This window comes from Accipiter gentilis, chromosome 3 (assembly GCF_929443795.1).
Source record: "Accipiter gentilis chromosome 3, bAccGen1.1, whole genome shotgun sequence".
In the NCBI taxonomy this organism is placed as follows: Eukaryota; Metazoa; Chordata; class Aves; order Accipitriformes; family Accipitridae; genus Astur; species Astur gentilis.
In genome coordinates this window covers 17,931,161-17,945,901 of record NC_064882.1, presented here as the reverse complement: position 1 = coordinate 17,945,901, position 14,741 = coordinate 17,931,161, and the positions used below count along the sequence as shown (strand labels likewise).

General features: G+C 44.0%; 1 protein-coding gene across 1 annotated transcript in view; it reads left to right on the top strand.

Annotated features, from left to right (window-relative positions):
* KIT (KIT proto-oncogene, receptor tyrosine kinase) overlaps positions 1-2,866 on the top strand; it is a 59,101-nt gene extending 56,235 nt beyond the window's left edge. Inside the window, exon 21 of the mRNA XM_049831467.1 lies at positions 645-2,866. Within this exon, the coding sequence (XP_049687424.1) occupies positions 645-770 (126 nt within the window). The 3' untranslated portion in view covers positions 771-2,866. The remainder of the gene's footprint in view (positions 1-644) is intronic.
* The last annotated feature ends 11,875 nt before the right edge of the window (positions 2,867-14,741 follow it).

Here is a 14,741-nt window from a genome sequence, read left to right as displayed (position 1 = left end):
ATTCGCTGCTCTTTCGACCATTTCCTAGCAAAAGCTTTTTCTGAGAGGGTAACTGGACAAAACAGTCCAAAGAAAAATTGGAGGCACATCAGAAACTTGGGTTTTCTTTCACAACATTATGTGTTACTGGGGTTTAAAAAAGTAAGTTTAAAACCTGGTTTAAAAACAAAGCTTCCATTTACCTTCTGGATGCCTTGTTTGAGCACAGAGTACATGGCTTCCTGACAATTTTAGAAAAGAGGAAACTGAAAGCTGCTGGTGTTCGATTGCATCCTGTAACGTGGTTTTGGCAGGTGGAGGAATTACTAAAACAAAAGCAAGAATGTGAAGGAAGTATTAGTGAGTTTTCTGGGGGCGTTTAGTAATAACCTGATCTGCATTTTTTCAAGCTCAGTTGAAATTTGGTATGCAGTTGGAAGCTGTGGTGTTAATAACTGTGATTGAGGTTCTTGATTCTTTACAAGAGCAGTTAAGCTCAAGACCTTTTGAAACTCTCCTTACATTTGCAAAGAAACACCTGAGCTGGAACCCTTCCACGGTGGTGTGTAGTACACAGTGGGAAAAGGCTATGAAAGGAGAGTTCTCCAAGTATGTGCGAAGGGAGTGGTCTGCAGAGTATTGACAGTGGTCTTTGGCTTCTTCAGGTTTATGCAAACTTCTCAACTCCACCTTCCAGTCAAGGAAATGCTCCAGATCACTCGGTGAGGATTAACTCGGTGGGTAGCAGTGCTTCATCTACTCAGCCTCTCCTGGTACGCGAAGACGTTTGAGTGGCATCTGGAAGAAGAGGAGGCCAGATGTATTAGCTGTTTGTATTGTGCAGGGGGTGAGAGACGGACGACTTCAATAATTTCTCTTACTTTACTCACTACTACCACTGTGTAGCTGAAACGTTGTTGTAATACTGTCCTTCACCACACACTGTTACACATAAACTTAATCTGCTGAGCACGGTTACAGGCATCATTGCAATGTTAACTGAAGCTGTATATATTTTGCTGTATTGTGTGTATTTGCAGTAGAGAGCCAGATCTGAAGAAAAAAAAAAAAACAACCAACAAAAGAAATCCTGAGCCAGGGTGTGGAACAAGATGACTGCAGATCAAACCAAATCTGCAGTGATCCTTCTGTGGATCTGTGCCTGGAAGGCGTACAGTCATTTTCTGGTTAATCTTGTTTTGCTGAATTTAAGAAATAAACAAATATGAAGCTAATGGCTTTGCAAACCCCTTTCCATGTCCCGCCAAGCCTGAGAAGCTTTCCCAGGTAGGTATCGTAGGTTGGAGGCCAGCGAGGGTGCTGGATGTACCTGGGCGAGAGAGGTGAAAGGACTGAAACCTTTCCAAAGTTGGTCTGCACAGCAGCAAACCCTCCTAGGAGCCCTGGGGTTTGAACCAGAGGAGGGAAGAAGAGTGTGAATCTTCATCTTTATTTCCCACCCACGCTGTCAGCCTCGCAGATGGGTCGAAGGTTTCTGTGGGTGTATGCACTACTCCCCACTGGCCCCTTGCCCGCCAGGGACGGAGCTGCCCATCGCTGGGTCTCACCCCACCATGGAGCCTGAACTGCTCCCACCCCCCACCCCCCACCCCCGCCTTGGGAACCCGAGGGCTTCGATGCTTGTTTCGCTAATAGTTACGTCCAAAAGTGTTCACCAAAGATCGGTGGGCCCTGCCAATTAGTCAAAATAGGGGAGGAGGGCTGCTTCCAGTAAACTGTGTGTCTGGAGGAGAGGCCGTTTAACGAGTCATCTTATCTAGGCAAGAGCAGAGGCAAAAAATTCTCTCCTGGGGGCCCTTTCTTTATCTTGTCCTACCCAGGTGAATCTTTCCCACAGGCAGGCTTGGATAGTGCTAACTGGAAAGGGTTACTTTCCCCCCACCCTGAGTCTTTTCATCTTTCTGTAGTAGTCCAGAGATCGTAATGAAGAAGAGCCTAACTGGGAAGTGCTGAATTTATAAATGGGATAAAAAAAAGAATCCCTTTGGTCTTGTTTGACAGACGTGAGTCTTTGGGGTCAGTATCTGTTGAGCCTAGGGTTGTGCTCAAGTATCTTCTCACCCCTTCCCATAGGAAACACTGCTAGTTCTTTTCTTCCTTTGTTTCTGTCCCCTAGAAATTAGTAAAGGCATTGAGAGAAGCATTTGTCAGAGGCAGAGTACTAGTTGAGTACCTATTTATTTACAATGCACTTAAGCACTCTGTAACTTATACTATACCAGGATTTTGGTTGAGTTTACATGCAATTTAAATGTGTAACTAACTGCCCAAATGCAAGGTAATTGTAAATACACACACTGGTAGTATATTTTGAGTTATGTTGAATACCACGCTCCTTCTATGACTGTGCATTTGGTTTAATGTTACAGGAATCTGTCTTTCAGAGTTAAGTAAAAAATTAGCCATTTGCACTGAACTTACTTAGGCTGTTGCACCTTTCCAAAGTTAGCCAGTTGTTTGGAGGCACTCTTATGCATACTTGTTGTTGAGCATTTTCAGTTTAATGCTATAAAAGCTCTTATGTAACGTGTTGGCTTTCAGAGCAACTGTAGACAAACTAGTTGTTATAATTATAGATGTCTCGGTACTTTACGGACACTTAGCTGAAAGAGGTTTGGGTTTTTTTCGTTCTTGAAATTTATATTTTTATAATTTGGGGATTTTTGAAACTTATTTTGCAATGGCTTGGTGTTTTGAATAGGTTTATGCATTGTTTTTGTAAATATGGAAATGTAGCAATAATGTCCTTTTGACTATTCTCAGTCCTTGAGTCTCAAAAATATTTTTTTATATATATATATATGCAAAAACTATATGTATAAATATGTAAGTGTTTGAAAGTTTATGAAACACTTAATGGATATGTTGCTCGGTTGTAGAATTGCAGTTCAGAAAAGTTCAAATAAATCTGTAAATATGTATCCAAATGCTACTCACGTGTACTATGTTAAGATGAATATTTTCATGTAAGTCTTAATAAATTCTTGGGTTGAAGCAAAATCTCAGTGTCTGGCCACACAGAGGTCAGGTTTGGCATTCTGAAACATTTTTGCAAATGTATGCCAGAAAACCTTAATGTTTATTTGTTATGAAAGTTCTTTACCTGTGAATCGACAGGACAAATACTTGGAAACTAGGATGCAGCTTCATTCTGGAAAAAACTGCAACGAGAAGATTCATCCTGTAGACTCTTGATGCATTCTGCATGTCATGAATAGTATTTAAAATTGAACAAAAATATCTCGGTGTTATTGAGGGTATGTCTCCTCCTGCCTGCTGGCACTAGAGCTTGTGCTGGGCTGGCTGAATGCAGCACTGCAGGGGAGGCAGCGTGAGATACCTAGCACTGCTTTGGTTGGCGAGGTCATAAAGAGAATACGTAATGCTTCCCTTGCTGAGCAGGTACCCCTCATCTTAGTGGGAGACCCTCCGCTTTAATTATTCCAGGTTTGAAATCTGTGACTCACCTGCTAACATGTTTTCCTCTGCTGCGTAAGGCTTTGCATCAGCATGGTTGGTGCATGGTTTGATAGTAGGTACAGAGCATATAAGCAAAAGTTTCTAGAATTACCCTACCAAAACTCCCTACTAGCTCATATGAGAGACAAACGTCGACTGTTTTGGTCCTTAAGCATTTCTGTTCTGTCAACAGACATCCCTGAAGAACTCCCCTCCTTCAGAGTTTCCTTTTTAAAACAGCTTCCTTTTTTTTTTTTCTTTTTTGCTTCCACCCAGGTCTTGGCTCTGTTTGTTAAAACTAATTAAGGAAATTAAAAACTAATTTTGTCAGGATCCAAGAGGTGCAAGTTTTGCCACAATTAGCACTGTTACCGTTTTCTAATAATGCTTCAGAAGATACTGAGTTTGTGGCTGATTTTGGACCATTTTTTCTCCTGTCTTATCCACCCCCCCCCATTCAGGCAAAGTAGACTTCATACTGAGGCATTCCAGTATCTGAACTGGTACAAATAATTCGTGGGTTCTCATTTAGCATAGCCAAAGGAGCTATTTTATATATTTATTCAGTTACCACATCATTGATTTTATTTTCCTGAAATGTTTCCCCTTCTGAAGCAACCTAGAATACAGCATCTCTGCGTTCTGAAAAAAAGCAGAGCTTTTTCCTATTTTCTTCTTACAAGGCCTGCAGGGATTACCGCCTCCGTTCCCGTTCATGGTCACACGGACAATTTCCCCCGAATTATTTTCTTGTGCCAGTTCTAAACAACAGCTTACATGGAAAAGCACATCAGGAAGGCATTTAATATGTATTTTAGCTGTCCTTCAAAGTATTATTGTACCCAGATATAAAGAGAAACCAGCACCATGATACCAGCATGGAGCCTTGGGACCATGGACCATCATGGACTCAAATATCTGAAGGGAGGGTGCAAAGAGGACAGAGCCAGGTTCTTTTCAGTGGTGCCCAGTGACAGGACCAGAGCCAATGGGCACAAATTGAAACACAGGAGGTTCCATCTGAACATCAGAAAATGATTTATTTTTTTTTTACTGTGAGGGTATCCGAGCACTGGCACAGGTTGCCCGGGGAGGTTGTGGAGTCTCCATCCTTTGGGAGTTTCAAAAGCCATCTGGAGACAGTCCCGGGAACTGGCTCTAGGTGTCCCTGCTTGAGCAGGGGGGTTGGACCAGATGACGTCCAGAGGTGCCTTCCAACCTCAGCCATTCTGTGATTCTGCAATCAGTTATGGCACTTTGGAGAATCTCAGCTGTAGCATTGACTTGGCCAGAAGTAGAAAAGAAAAATCCCACCCTTGTACTGAATGCTATAGAATGATTCTTCCTCCATTCTCTTTGCTAGCTAGAGAAGAAAATACTTGTAGGCTCTGTGAGAGAGAAGAAAGATCATGGAAACACAACAGTATACATAGAATTAGTGACCTGTATTGTATGCATCACCACCACCAGATTTTTTTTGTTTCTGGTTCTCTTTCACATCTGTTGCTGTATGGGTCTTTGGGGAAGTTGTCTGTAAATAGAGACATGAGGTGCCTGGCCACATCAGCAGGGAACGACCAGTCATACCCTGGGCCGAAATGTTCACAGCGATCACTGAAGAGTTTGGCCAATAGCATCCTTAATTCTACTGTGTTGTAGGCTGAAACCGAAAGAGTGAAACGTTTCCCTCTTCCTGTATGTGGATTAGGAAACTTCCTACTTGTCCTGTGGGGAGGTCTGAGTCTCAACAGAAGACAAGGAGCAGTTGCATAGACCTTTTAGCTCCTGGTTTAGAACTGAAGCTATAAAAATTTGAAAACCTACTCTGCAGTTCTTGTGGTTTCCAGAAACTTCTGTAACTATGAATAATGGTTACAGACGACCTTCAATTGCCATGTTTCCTGAGCACTAATTTCTTGAAAGATTACTCCGTAACTAATAAGTTTATGTCCAAAAATTGCTCTGAGGCTATGTTTTCTGAAAGATTGTCCATATTTCATAAATTGATTATCAGTCACTCTTTTTGGTAATAACTATTATCTGTCAGCTGCCAACCAGGCAGCAGAGGTTATTTACTAGCAGCAATAGCTCTAGTGACTTGATTTTTCTGTCTGTGGCCTGGAAATCATTTTAGCTAAGTTGTGACAGGCAGTAGAAACCAGCTGACCCTAAAGGGCCTGTTGGGCTTCGAGACTGCACTCCTCAATAAGCAATGTCAGCAGCAGCCGATCAGGGGTTCGTGTGGCATGTTTAACACCATCCAACCATCAGGTCCCCACACGGGAAGGCGCAGTGTGTAGCTTCCCCTATAGATCAATACACATCAGTGTGTAGTGCAAGTGACCCCAGTATTTTCTCTAGCTGCAGGAAGTGCAAAATAATTTTTGTCTTCCCCCAAATATGTACATTTTAAGAAGCATCAGCACCAGTGGTTGGCTGCACTTCTGTGAATTACACTGCACGTGCTTTTGGCTGGTCTAAATATCGTTACCAGGCAGGGGGCCTTGCTCTTAATATGTGGTTGTAGGGGGGTTTTGGTGTGGTCATCAGAAAAGAAGTTGGTTTAGTGGCACATCTGAGCACACAAGTTTGGTGACTGAAATAACAAGTGACATTTGACTTGCCTGCTCAAGGTGGGAAGAGGGCTGCTGAGCAGGGCAGCAGACCTGGGTCTAGCTGCCTGGTGGGCTGGGGATGAAAGGAGTGAAAGGCATTCCTCGTGCCTCCAGCCTATTCAGTACATTAAAAGAAAATTTTAACAGGGCAATAGCAACCTCCCAAATGCTGTTTTTGGCATTTCCTCTTCTGAGTTAAAATAGCAAAACAATTCAAACTCATTTATGAGACGAAAACATTTTTGTATTTTCCCCTTCAGTCATTTTTCATTCAAAAGCTGTTTGCATTTTTCTTCCTTTGATAGGACAAAACATTAGCTAGTCATGTGGTCCCAGAAATTAGTATTATTTGGAAATTTCCAGAGTTCTTGTGCAACCTGTTTTGGGTTTCAACTCACTCTGGTAGACAGGATGTCTCTGGACCTAAGCACCAAAGGAAAGACTTCTCCTGGACTAGAAACAACAGATCAAAAATGACAGTTGTTCCATCAAAAGCAGTAAGTAGTTGCACAGGCCCTTGCCTGCTTGAGGATAGCCTTGAGTTGCTGCACTGGTAAGAGCAGCAGAAGCACGATGTGCCTCTTGTGCTGGGTACCAGCACGTGGCCGAGCCCGGCAGCAGTGGAGGAAGAAACTTTGGCTTTAGCCCTTTGTAACTCAGGCCTTCAAAGGTGTCCTCGCTCATCCCAGTGTTTGCAAGTGGCTTCGTTCTGAGGGAGGGGAGGAAACTTACTGGTGTAATACATTTTAGCTATTCCATCTGAGAGAACTAACACTAAAAGAAGGGAAAAAATTAAGTATGTTTTAGAACACCTTCTGTCCTGGTTTTGGCTGGGATAGAGTTAACGGTCTTCCTAGTAGCTGGTATAGTGTTATGCTTTGGATTCAGTATGAGAAGAATTTTGGTAACACACTGATGTTTTCAGTTGTTGCTAAGTCGTGTTTAGACTAAGTCAAGGATTTTTCAGCCTCGCATGCCCAGCCAGTGAGAAGGCTGGAGGGGCACAAGAAGCTGGGAGGGGACACAGCCAGGGCAGCTGACCCAAACTGGCCAAAGGGCTATTCCATACCACGCGACGTCACGCCTAGTACATGAATGGGGGGGAGTTGGCCTGGGGTGGATCACTGCTTGGGAACTAACTGGGCATTGGTCGGCGAGTGACGAGAAATTGCATTGTGCATCACTTGTTTTGTATACTGCAATCCTTTTTTTATTATTGTAATTTTATTATTATTAATGTCATTTTATTATTATTACTTTTATCATTATTATTTTCTTCCTTTCTGTCCTATTAAACTGTTCTTATCTCAACCCAGGATTTTTACCTTTTTTCCTTCCAATTGTCTCCCCCCACCCCACTGCAGGGGGGGAGGGAAGTGAGTGAGTGGCTGCGTGATGCTTAGTTGCTGGCTGGGGTAAAACCATGACACCTTCCTTTTTAATAATAGAAATAAATGTTTGTAGAGCATGTTTGTCAGCATCCTTTGAACTGTCGTGATGAGACTAATTAAGTAGGATAAAATCAAATCGCTTCACTACAATTAGTTATATAACTCATTTTGGAAGTTTTATTCTTTTCTTTTAGAGGTTCTGGCATTTGGGGGCATGCAGAAAGTATACAAATATGAGCAGTACCTGCAAAAATCCCACAAGGAAATTAATAGAATCCCAGGATTATATTACTTTTCAGAAGCTCGTGGTTAAGCCACTGGAGATTTCAGAGGCCTGGGGCATTACTGGGGAGTGTCTGAGCCTGGCGATGGGGCAGAAGTATAGCCCTGGGTTACACGGAGGTAGCTCCAGCAGCAGCCCAGAGGCCACGGCTGACTGGCACCTTTCTGTATCCCCTCTGGTCATCGACTGGCAGCTCATTAGAGACTTCCTAGGATTTCTCAGGCTCCTCTGAATGGCAGCAGTTGTTTGGGTTTCACTTACAAACTTGGAGCAAAAAGAGCCAAGCTGATTTTGGCCACTGTCGTGGTTTATCTGCAGCTGGCAACTAAGCACCACCCAGCCGCTGGCTCACTCCCCCCCTGCAGTGGGATGGGGGAGAGAATCGGAAGGGTAAAAGTGAGAAAACTCGTGGGTTGAGATAAAAGACAGTTTAATAGATAAAGCAAAAGCCATGCATGCAAGCAAAGCAAAACAAGGAATTCATTCACCACTTCCCATGGGCAGGCAGGTGTTCAGCCATCTCCAGGAAAGCAGGGCTCCATCACGTGTAATGGTGACTTGGGAAGGCAAATGGCATCACCCTCAATGTCCCCCTTTCCTTCTCCTTCCCCCATATTTATATGCTGAGCATGACGTCATATGGTCTAGAATATCCCTTTGGTCAGTTGGGGTCAGCTGCCCCGGCTGTGTCTCCCCCCGACTTCTTGTGCCCCCCCAGCCTCCTGGTGGGGTGGGGTGAGAAGCAGAAAGGGCCTTGGCTCTGTGTGAGCACTGCTTAGCAGTAACGAAAACTTCCCTGTGTTATCAACACTGTTTCCAGCACAAATCCAAAGCATAGCCCCATGCTAGCTACTATGAAGAAAATTAACTCTGTCCCAGCCAAAACCAGCACGGCAACTTAAGTGGAAAACGAAAACAAACCAATATTTTTGTCATAAAAATATTTTTGCAAGATCCCTCCAGCGACTGCACGTCACACTGTGCTGCCTGCACTCTGCTGCACGGCCCCTGCAGGGATGCCTCAGCAGGACCCAGGGCGACAGGAGTACTGGGATCCCAGCACAGGCACGAGCATCCCCAGCAGCGCTGGCCCTGGGCTCACCAGCCAGCTTTTCTTGGGGGCCACGTATGGCACTTCAAGGGTCAAGGAGAACATCTGCACTATATCCCGCCGGCCCCTTGCAGAGAAGCCACCAGCACTTGACAGGGGACAGGAATTTCTCTAGGAGTGGTAGGAGTTAACCCAGAGGATTTGCCTCCCAGGTGGCCTCTGTCACTCTGCCAGTTCATCCCAGCAGGAAGCATATTACCTGCTTCCTTAACAGCCTCTGTCCCAAAGAGCTGGGAAGAAAAAAAAAATTTTATGATCTTTAATGATTCTTTGCTTTCTTAATTTTTTTTTTATTGCTCCTTATTACAGTTGCCTCACCAACCTCAGCTTTTGCTGCGTTTAGTATTTTTTATTTTTCTATGGCAGCCGATCAGTACAACATTGGGGAAGATCCTCTTTTTAGGCAAACTGCTCAAGGCCTCTCCCTAGCAGCGGGGAGGCTCCAGCTCCCTTCCTTGGGCAATGTGTATGTGTGCGTATTTGTTAGCGCAGGGCAGCTGCAGAACGCACTGTCCTGCAGGCAAACACGCTGCTGCAAACACAAGCCCCTCTGGCCTCCTCTTTAAATGTCTTTAGGAACAAATCTCCTTTTAATCATCTTCGTAAGCTATTGTTGCAATTACGTTGCCCAGGCCGTGTGATGGTCATGTGTGCCGATCACCACCCTGGCACTTTTCTGATCACAAGTAATAAATAGACGGATCTACCTCCTCGGGACCCGACCATCGCTGCCGGCTCTGCATTTAAAACATCAGTTCCTGAAGGGAAGGCGGGGGGAGTGAGGGGGGAGGCTGAAGGAGAACCATGTTTTGTCACATTTGTCAAAGCAGAAAATTATTTAGGACTAGATACTTCACACCTGCTTTCTCACACATTAGCCTCAGGTCAGGGGGAGAAAAATGAGGGTCCTGATAGAAGGTCAAAGTATTTTGCATTGTACAGTGCAGGGCTGTTAGAAATTTAATTATAAATGATGAAGAAAATGACTGTTAACCGGTTGGAAAGTAAGAATTTCAATCCCCTCATTTACCATCTAGTATCTGGACAGTCCAAAGAGCTGTTTCTATTACATGAGAAATATCTTCAGAAATAACACCACAGTATCACCAAGGATATTTTCTGGCCTGATGCCTGCAAGTCTCGTAGTGCAACACGCAGCCGGCGTCACCAGCCCAGAGAGCGCGTGCGGATTCGTCATCTTTTCAAGATTTCTTCTTCTGATACCGAAAGCCTCTTTGGAGCAGAGCCTAATTTTGCACCGGAGCACACAGATGTGCGCAAATTAGGACTGTGGATGAGTATCAGCACACCTTGCTTGCCCACCCAAGCCTTCTGCTTCCAATGGCAGAATGGATATGAAAAGGTTGCAGTTTTACATTTGCGTGCAGCCAGTGTGAAAGCGAAGAAGATGGCACAGAAAACCATGGACCCCACTTGCGCTGCGCTGTGAGATCGTTACAGTCATATGACGAGCTATCTAGATTGTTTGGCACCCGAATTGTAATCTGTGGTTAAGTACAAGCCTGACCACAATGATACCTGCAAATATGGTTAAAGCTGATCTACAACATATCAGCTGGAGAAGGAAACGTCTCTGCTCCTTTGCACAAGGAACTTGAACAAAAACTGTTTTGTTTCTCCTCCATGACAAAAAAACGGCCTCTGGGTCTCAGTGGAAGTTTTAGAAAACAGGCAAAAAAACAGCTTTCCTACACTGAAGCATTACTATTCTCTGGCGTGGCTCTTTCTCCTGTTACAACTAGTAAAAAGCTCGACTCTCAGGTAGATGGTTATTTTAAATTAAAAAGAGTAACTTTTCTGGTGGCAGATTAAACTTGAATTACCCACTGGCACACATTTGTCTAGGCTCAAATTCGTATCAAAATATGAAATTGTGCAGTGCATCAAGAAGTGGGAAGAAGAGTGTGACAACACAACAAAGACCCAAAACATGGGGAGATCCAGCCTTAAAGCTTATTGTCTGTATAGACAGGTTACAGTGATCACAGAAAGGGGACAAAACTCAGAAGGATGGGAAAAGGCTTTCTCAGCATCTGGGAGAAAGTTAGGACTCCTGCGCCGTGGGTGCTGCTGGCTCAGCCCCTGCTGTCAGCAGCCACCATCTTTCAGGGCAGTCACCGTGAAGGGTCAACCAGCAAGAGCAAATGAAGCAAGACCAGACAAGGCTGCATTTGACGTTTACATGGGCAAACGCAGCTGCAGATGGTCACTAGGAGCTCCAGATTCAAGAGCTGCTGCAAGGGCTCAGGTTCCTTCCCTGGCTGCATCCTACTGCTCTTTGCACTGGGCTTGGCACCACATCAGTCCTGTGCTTTGTGCTCGTCCTTGTCCTTCGTAACTCATGATAGTGGCAGAAACTAATGGAAACAGGAGATTGCGCGTTTAGCTGCTAACTCCAGCAATCTACGGCATGCGATACCAAAACCAGGGAAGTGCTAGAGATGGGCACCCTCTTGAGTGTTGGTTCTTTGGATAATTACCCTTATTTGCATCCTTCGAGAGCCCTTGTTGGCTAGGGAGGAGGGATGGTCCCATCATATGACACCAGGATACTTATCTAGCAACATCTGAGACTCCAGCCATTTCCCTGGAAAATGAATGCTGGCATTTAGCGTTGCAGTCCTGGGCAATGGCCCCATCAGCTGCTTCAGGGAAGGTTGGAAACAAGTTGCCCATCACAGGCACCTTGGGAATAGCTGCCTCATGGTGGGGATGTGTCGTCTTAACTCAAGGCAGTGACTGATGGTTGGTACCCTGCAGCATGAGGCGGGATAGTTCTTCTAAATTTCTGTCCTGCCCAGTGTCACGGTGGGTATTTGTGATGAATATCTTCTATGAACTTTCTTTTCTAAGAGACCAAAAGTAAGCAAAACCTTCTTCAAAAGAAAACAAGTCAAATATTTTCCTACTTCCCTGAGCAGTTTTGTGCAGACTTTATGCAGTTGGTAATGAGGTCCCAGGTCATTTCTTATTTTGGGTACCATCTGCTGCAGTGGGAAATAACAACCAAATGTATTTCATAAACACCATATGAATATGGTTCATTTTGTCTAATAATGTCCAAATCCTCCCTCCTGGCTAAGTATATGCTGTACTTGAAAAGACCATTCCTGAACATCAGTACAGCTTCAGGAAGTCTATCACTTCCAAGCAGGCACACTCAATATAATCCTTTTGCAATAGATTTTAGCATTTTAACCCAAGTGTAGAAAGAGGGCTGTACAGGGCTGCTATGACAGCCAGCTATAAGTCTATGTGTTATGACTTATGCATATTATGCATATTATGACATGACTATGCATGACAGACTTACCGCGGAGACTTTACAAGAAGAAATACTTCAGAATTTGCATTATTCTTCCACCTAACCTGCGTGCGGCATTTTTCATCCTGCTGTCCAGAGGCCTTTTGTCATGAAAAAAGATGTGATTATTTTTGAGAAGTCCTTCAAGAGAACTGTTTTACCAACTGCCTGCAGACGCAACTTGCTAAACTAACTGGTTGCCTCTGAGGATGCTCGCTGTTACTAGGATGGCTCCTGCCAAGGCACCTTCTTCATTACAACCCCACCAGTGTTTCCAGCACCCACCTGTAGCCCTTGCGCATCTGTTCCCCTTCTCCTCCATGCCTGCTGCAGAAGTATATGGGAAGAAGTGTACAGAAAGGATAAAAGTAGGTAGACTAGATGTGCTGAGGGCTCAGAAGGTACTGACTCTACACTATTTTGTCTGTGCAATCTGAACAAGGAAGCTCGAAGCATAGTCACACAGCTCCTGAGACAACCTGGCGCAGGCATCGCCGTCAGACATAAAACCCCCTTGGCAGACACCCTGTGGGTTTGATGGCACCCAGCTCCACCACCTGAAGGAGTTGCTTCGGGGACAAGGAGACAGAGCAATTTGGGGTAATCGCACTGCTGATTTTGGCTGGAAGGAAAAAAATCTTCCTGGCAAAGAAATAGTTGACTTTAACTACTGGCAGCAGCATAGTAATGTACCTTCCAGTTTTGTTTTTTTTTTCTGCAACTGTAATTAATTGACTCCTTTGTAAAATTCTAGATCATGAATAATGAAATATATTAAATAAAAACAGACCTAATACTGATGCCTGTGCTATTCCATTAAGGGCCTTATTGAAACAGAGGTAGTTCCTATTACATTTTGTTTAAAGAATGTTTCAATTCACTTTTAGACACAACACAAACTAGCATCTGGTCCTTTAGCAGGTAGGATTTTGTGCTGCATGGTACGAAGAACCAGTTGAAATCAAGAAGTAACATAGCTCTTGCCTCCCACTTTGTTTCCTAACCTACATTTACCTGTTGTTCAGGGAACAGGAACCTGTGGCTGTGACTAGAGGCAGATCATTTAAGGATTTTTTTTAACCATATTTAATTATATTCTAAGATTTGAAATCAGATAGAAAATGACTGCAAAAATCACCTCTTAAATTGGGTGGTTAATAACTGCATAAATTGCCTCTATTTTTTCTTTTTTTTTTTTTTTAAGCTTGTCTCCCAGGATTTAGCATTTTTATTGAAATCTTTCCCATGGTCTCAGGGGACTGGGCAGGCGCAGCACAAGGAGGAGGCGCTGCACGCAGCCAGGCTGGGAAAGATGCCTGCAGGAGCAGGGGTGAAAGTGGGTCGTCCTCACCTCCCACCCAAAAAGTACAGGGTCACTTCTGAGCACCAACCTCTGCCACCTGCCACGCGCAGATTCTCTTTTTGATGCTTTTATCTTTAGTCTGCATGCCATGACCAGCCATACCTTTTGGGGTGTTTCCTTCTCCTTTTCCACCCCAAGTTCCTGTTTAGAAACAGATTTTAAGTGGCCTCTCGCTAACCAGATTGGCCACTTCTTTCCTGCATTTTCCTCTCCAGTGCAACATTGCCTTGTTTTCATTTCAATGTCTTATTTAAAAAAAAAATATCCTAGAACACGGTCATTCTCCCTCTTTTAGTCTCAGACATTACTTCATCTAATTGCAACACCCTGAACGAGGATGTAGTAAGTGGGGTTGAGTAGAAGGGAGCCTATTTACACTAGTGACTACATCTGGTCACAACTCGCTTTCCAAACCCTAAATTGCCTCCTACCTCAGGCCTGGCCATGGTTAAAATACACTTGAATAAGGGAGAAGACAACTAGAAAATAACGTACCCATGTCTCCACAAAAAATAAAGTACTTTGTCCATTGTTTGAAAAAAAGTAGGTGGCAAAACCAAGCAGGAGTTGTCAGAATTTGGTAAAAAACCAACAGTCCATGGTGCAACCTGATTTCCAGACAGCATCCTCCCTGGGGCAGAAATGTTTGTAGTGGGATGATGCACCGGCTGTGCTGGCCGTCGGCATGAGGGTGGACATCCTCTCAGGTGGGCTTTGCTCACCGGCATCGTCCTCTCCTTGAGGTCCTTGCTGTACGACATCAGACCCGGGGGGTAAAGCCTCTTCTGCAGAGAGCTTCGCCCTTGGATTTGAGCAGGGAAAGCACACCTAAGCACTTAAAAAGAAAGCTGGTCTGGACAAGGTTGTAAACTGGGGCCTTCACCAAGCCGTGGTCGTGTTGGTACTGAAGCAGGTGGAAACAGTCAGTTGAAAGGTGATGACTTTCGAAAACCTTAGGCAGAGTATTTTATAACAACCCAAAAAGTGAAGCAGATAAGCTAACTAGCTGCAGCTTTGTCCTGCATTCTACTGTTGGATTTTTTCATTTTCTTTAGGGAAAAATAATAAATTTTTCCCTTCTTTTATTTTTAATTTTTTTTTTTTTTTTTTTTAGTACTTCTTTATCCCTAGATGTATTTTTGGATTGGTCCCATTTTGGACATCAGGTTTTTTATAGTCTATTACTTTCCAAAT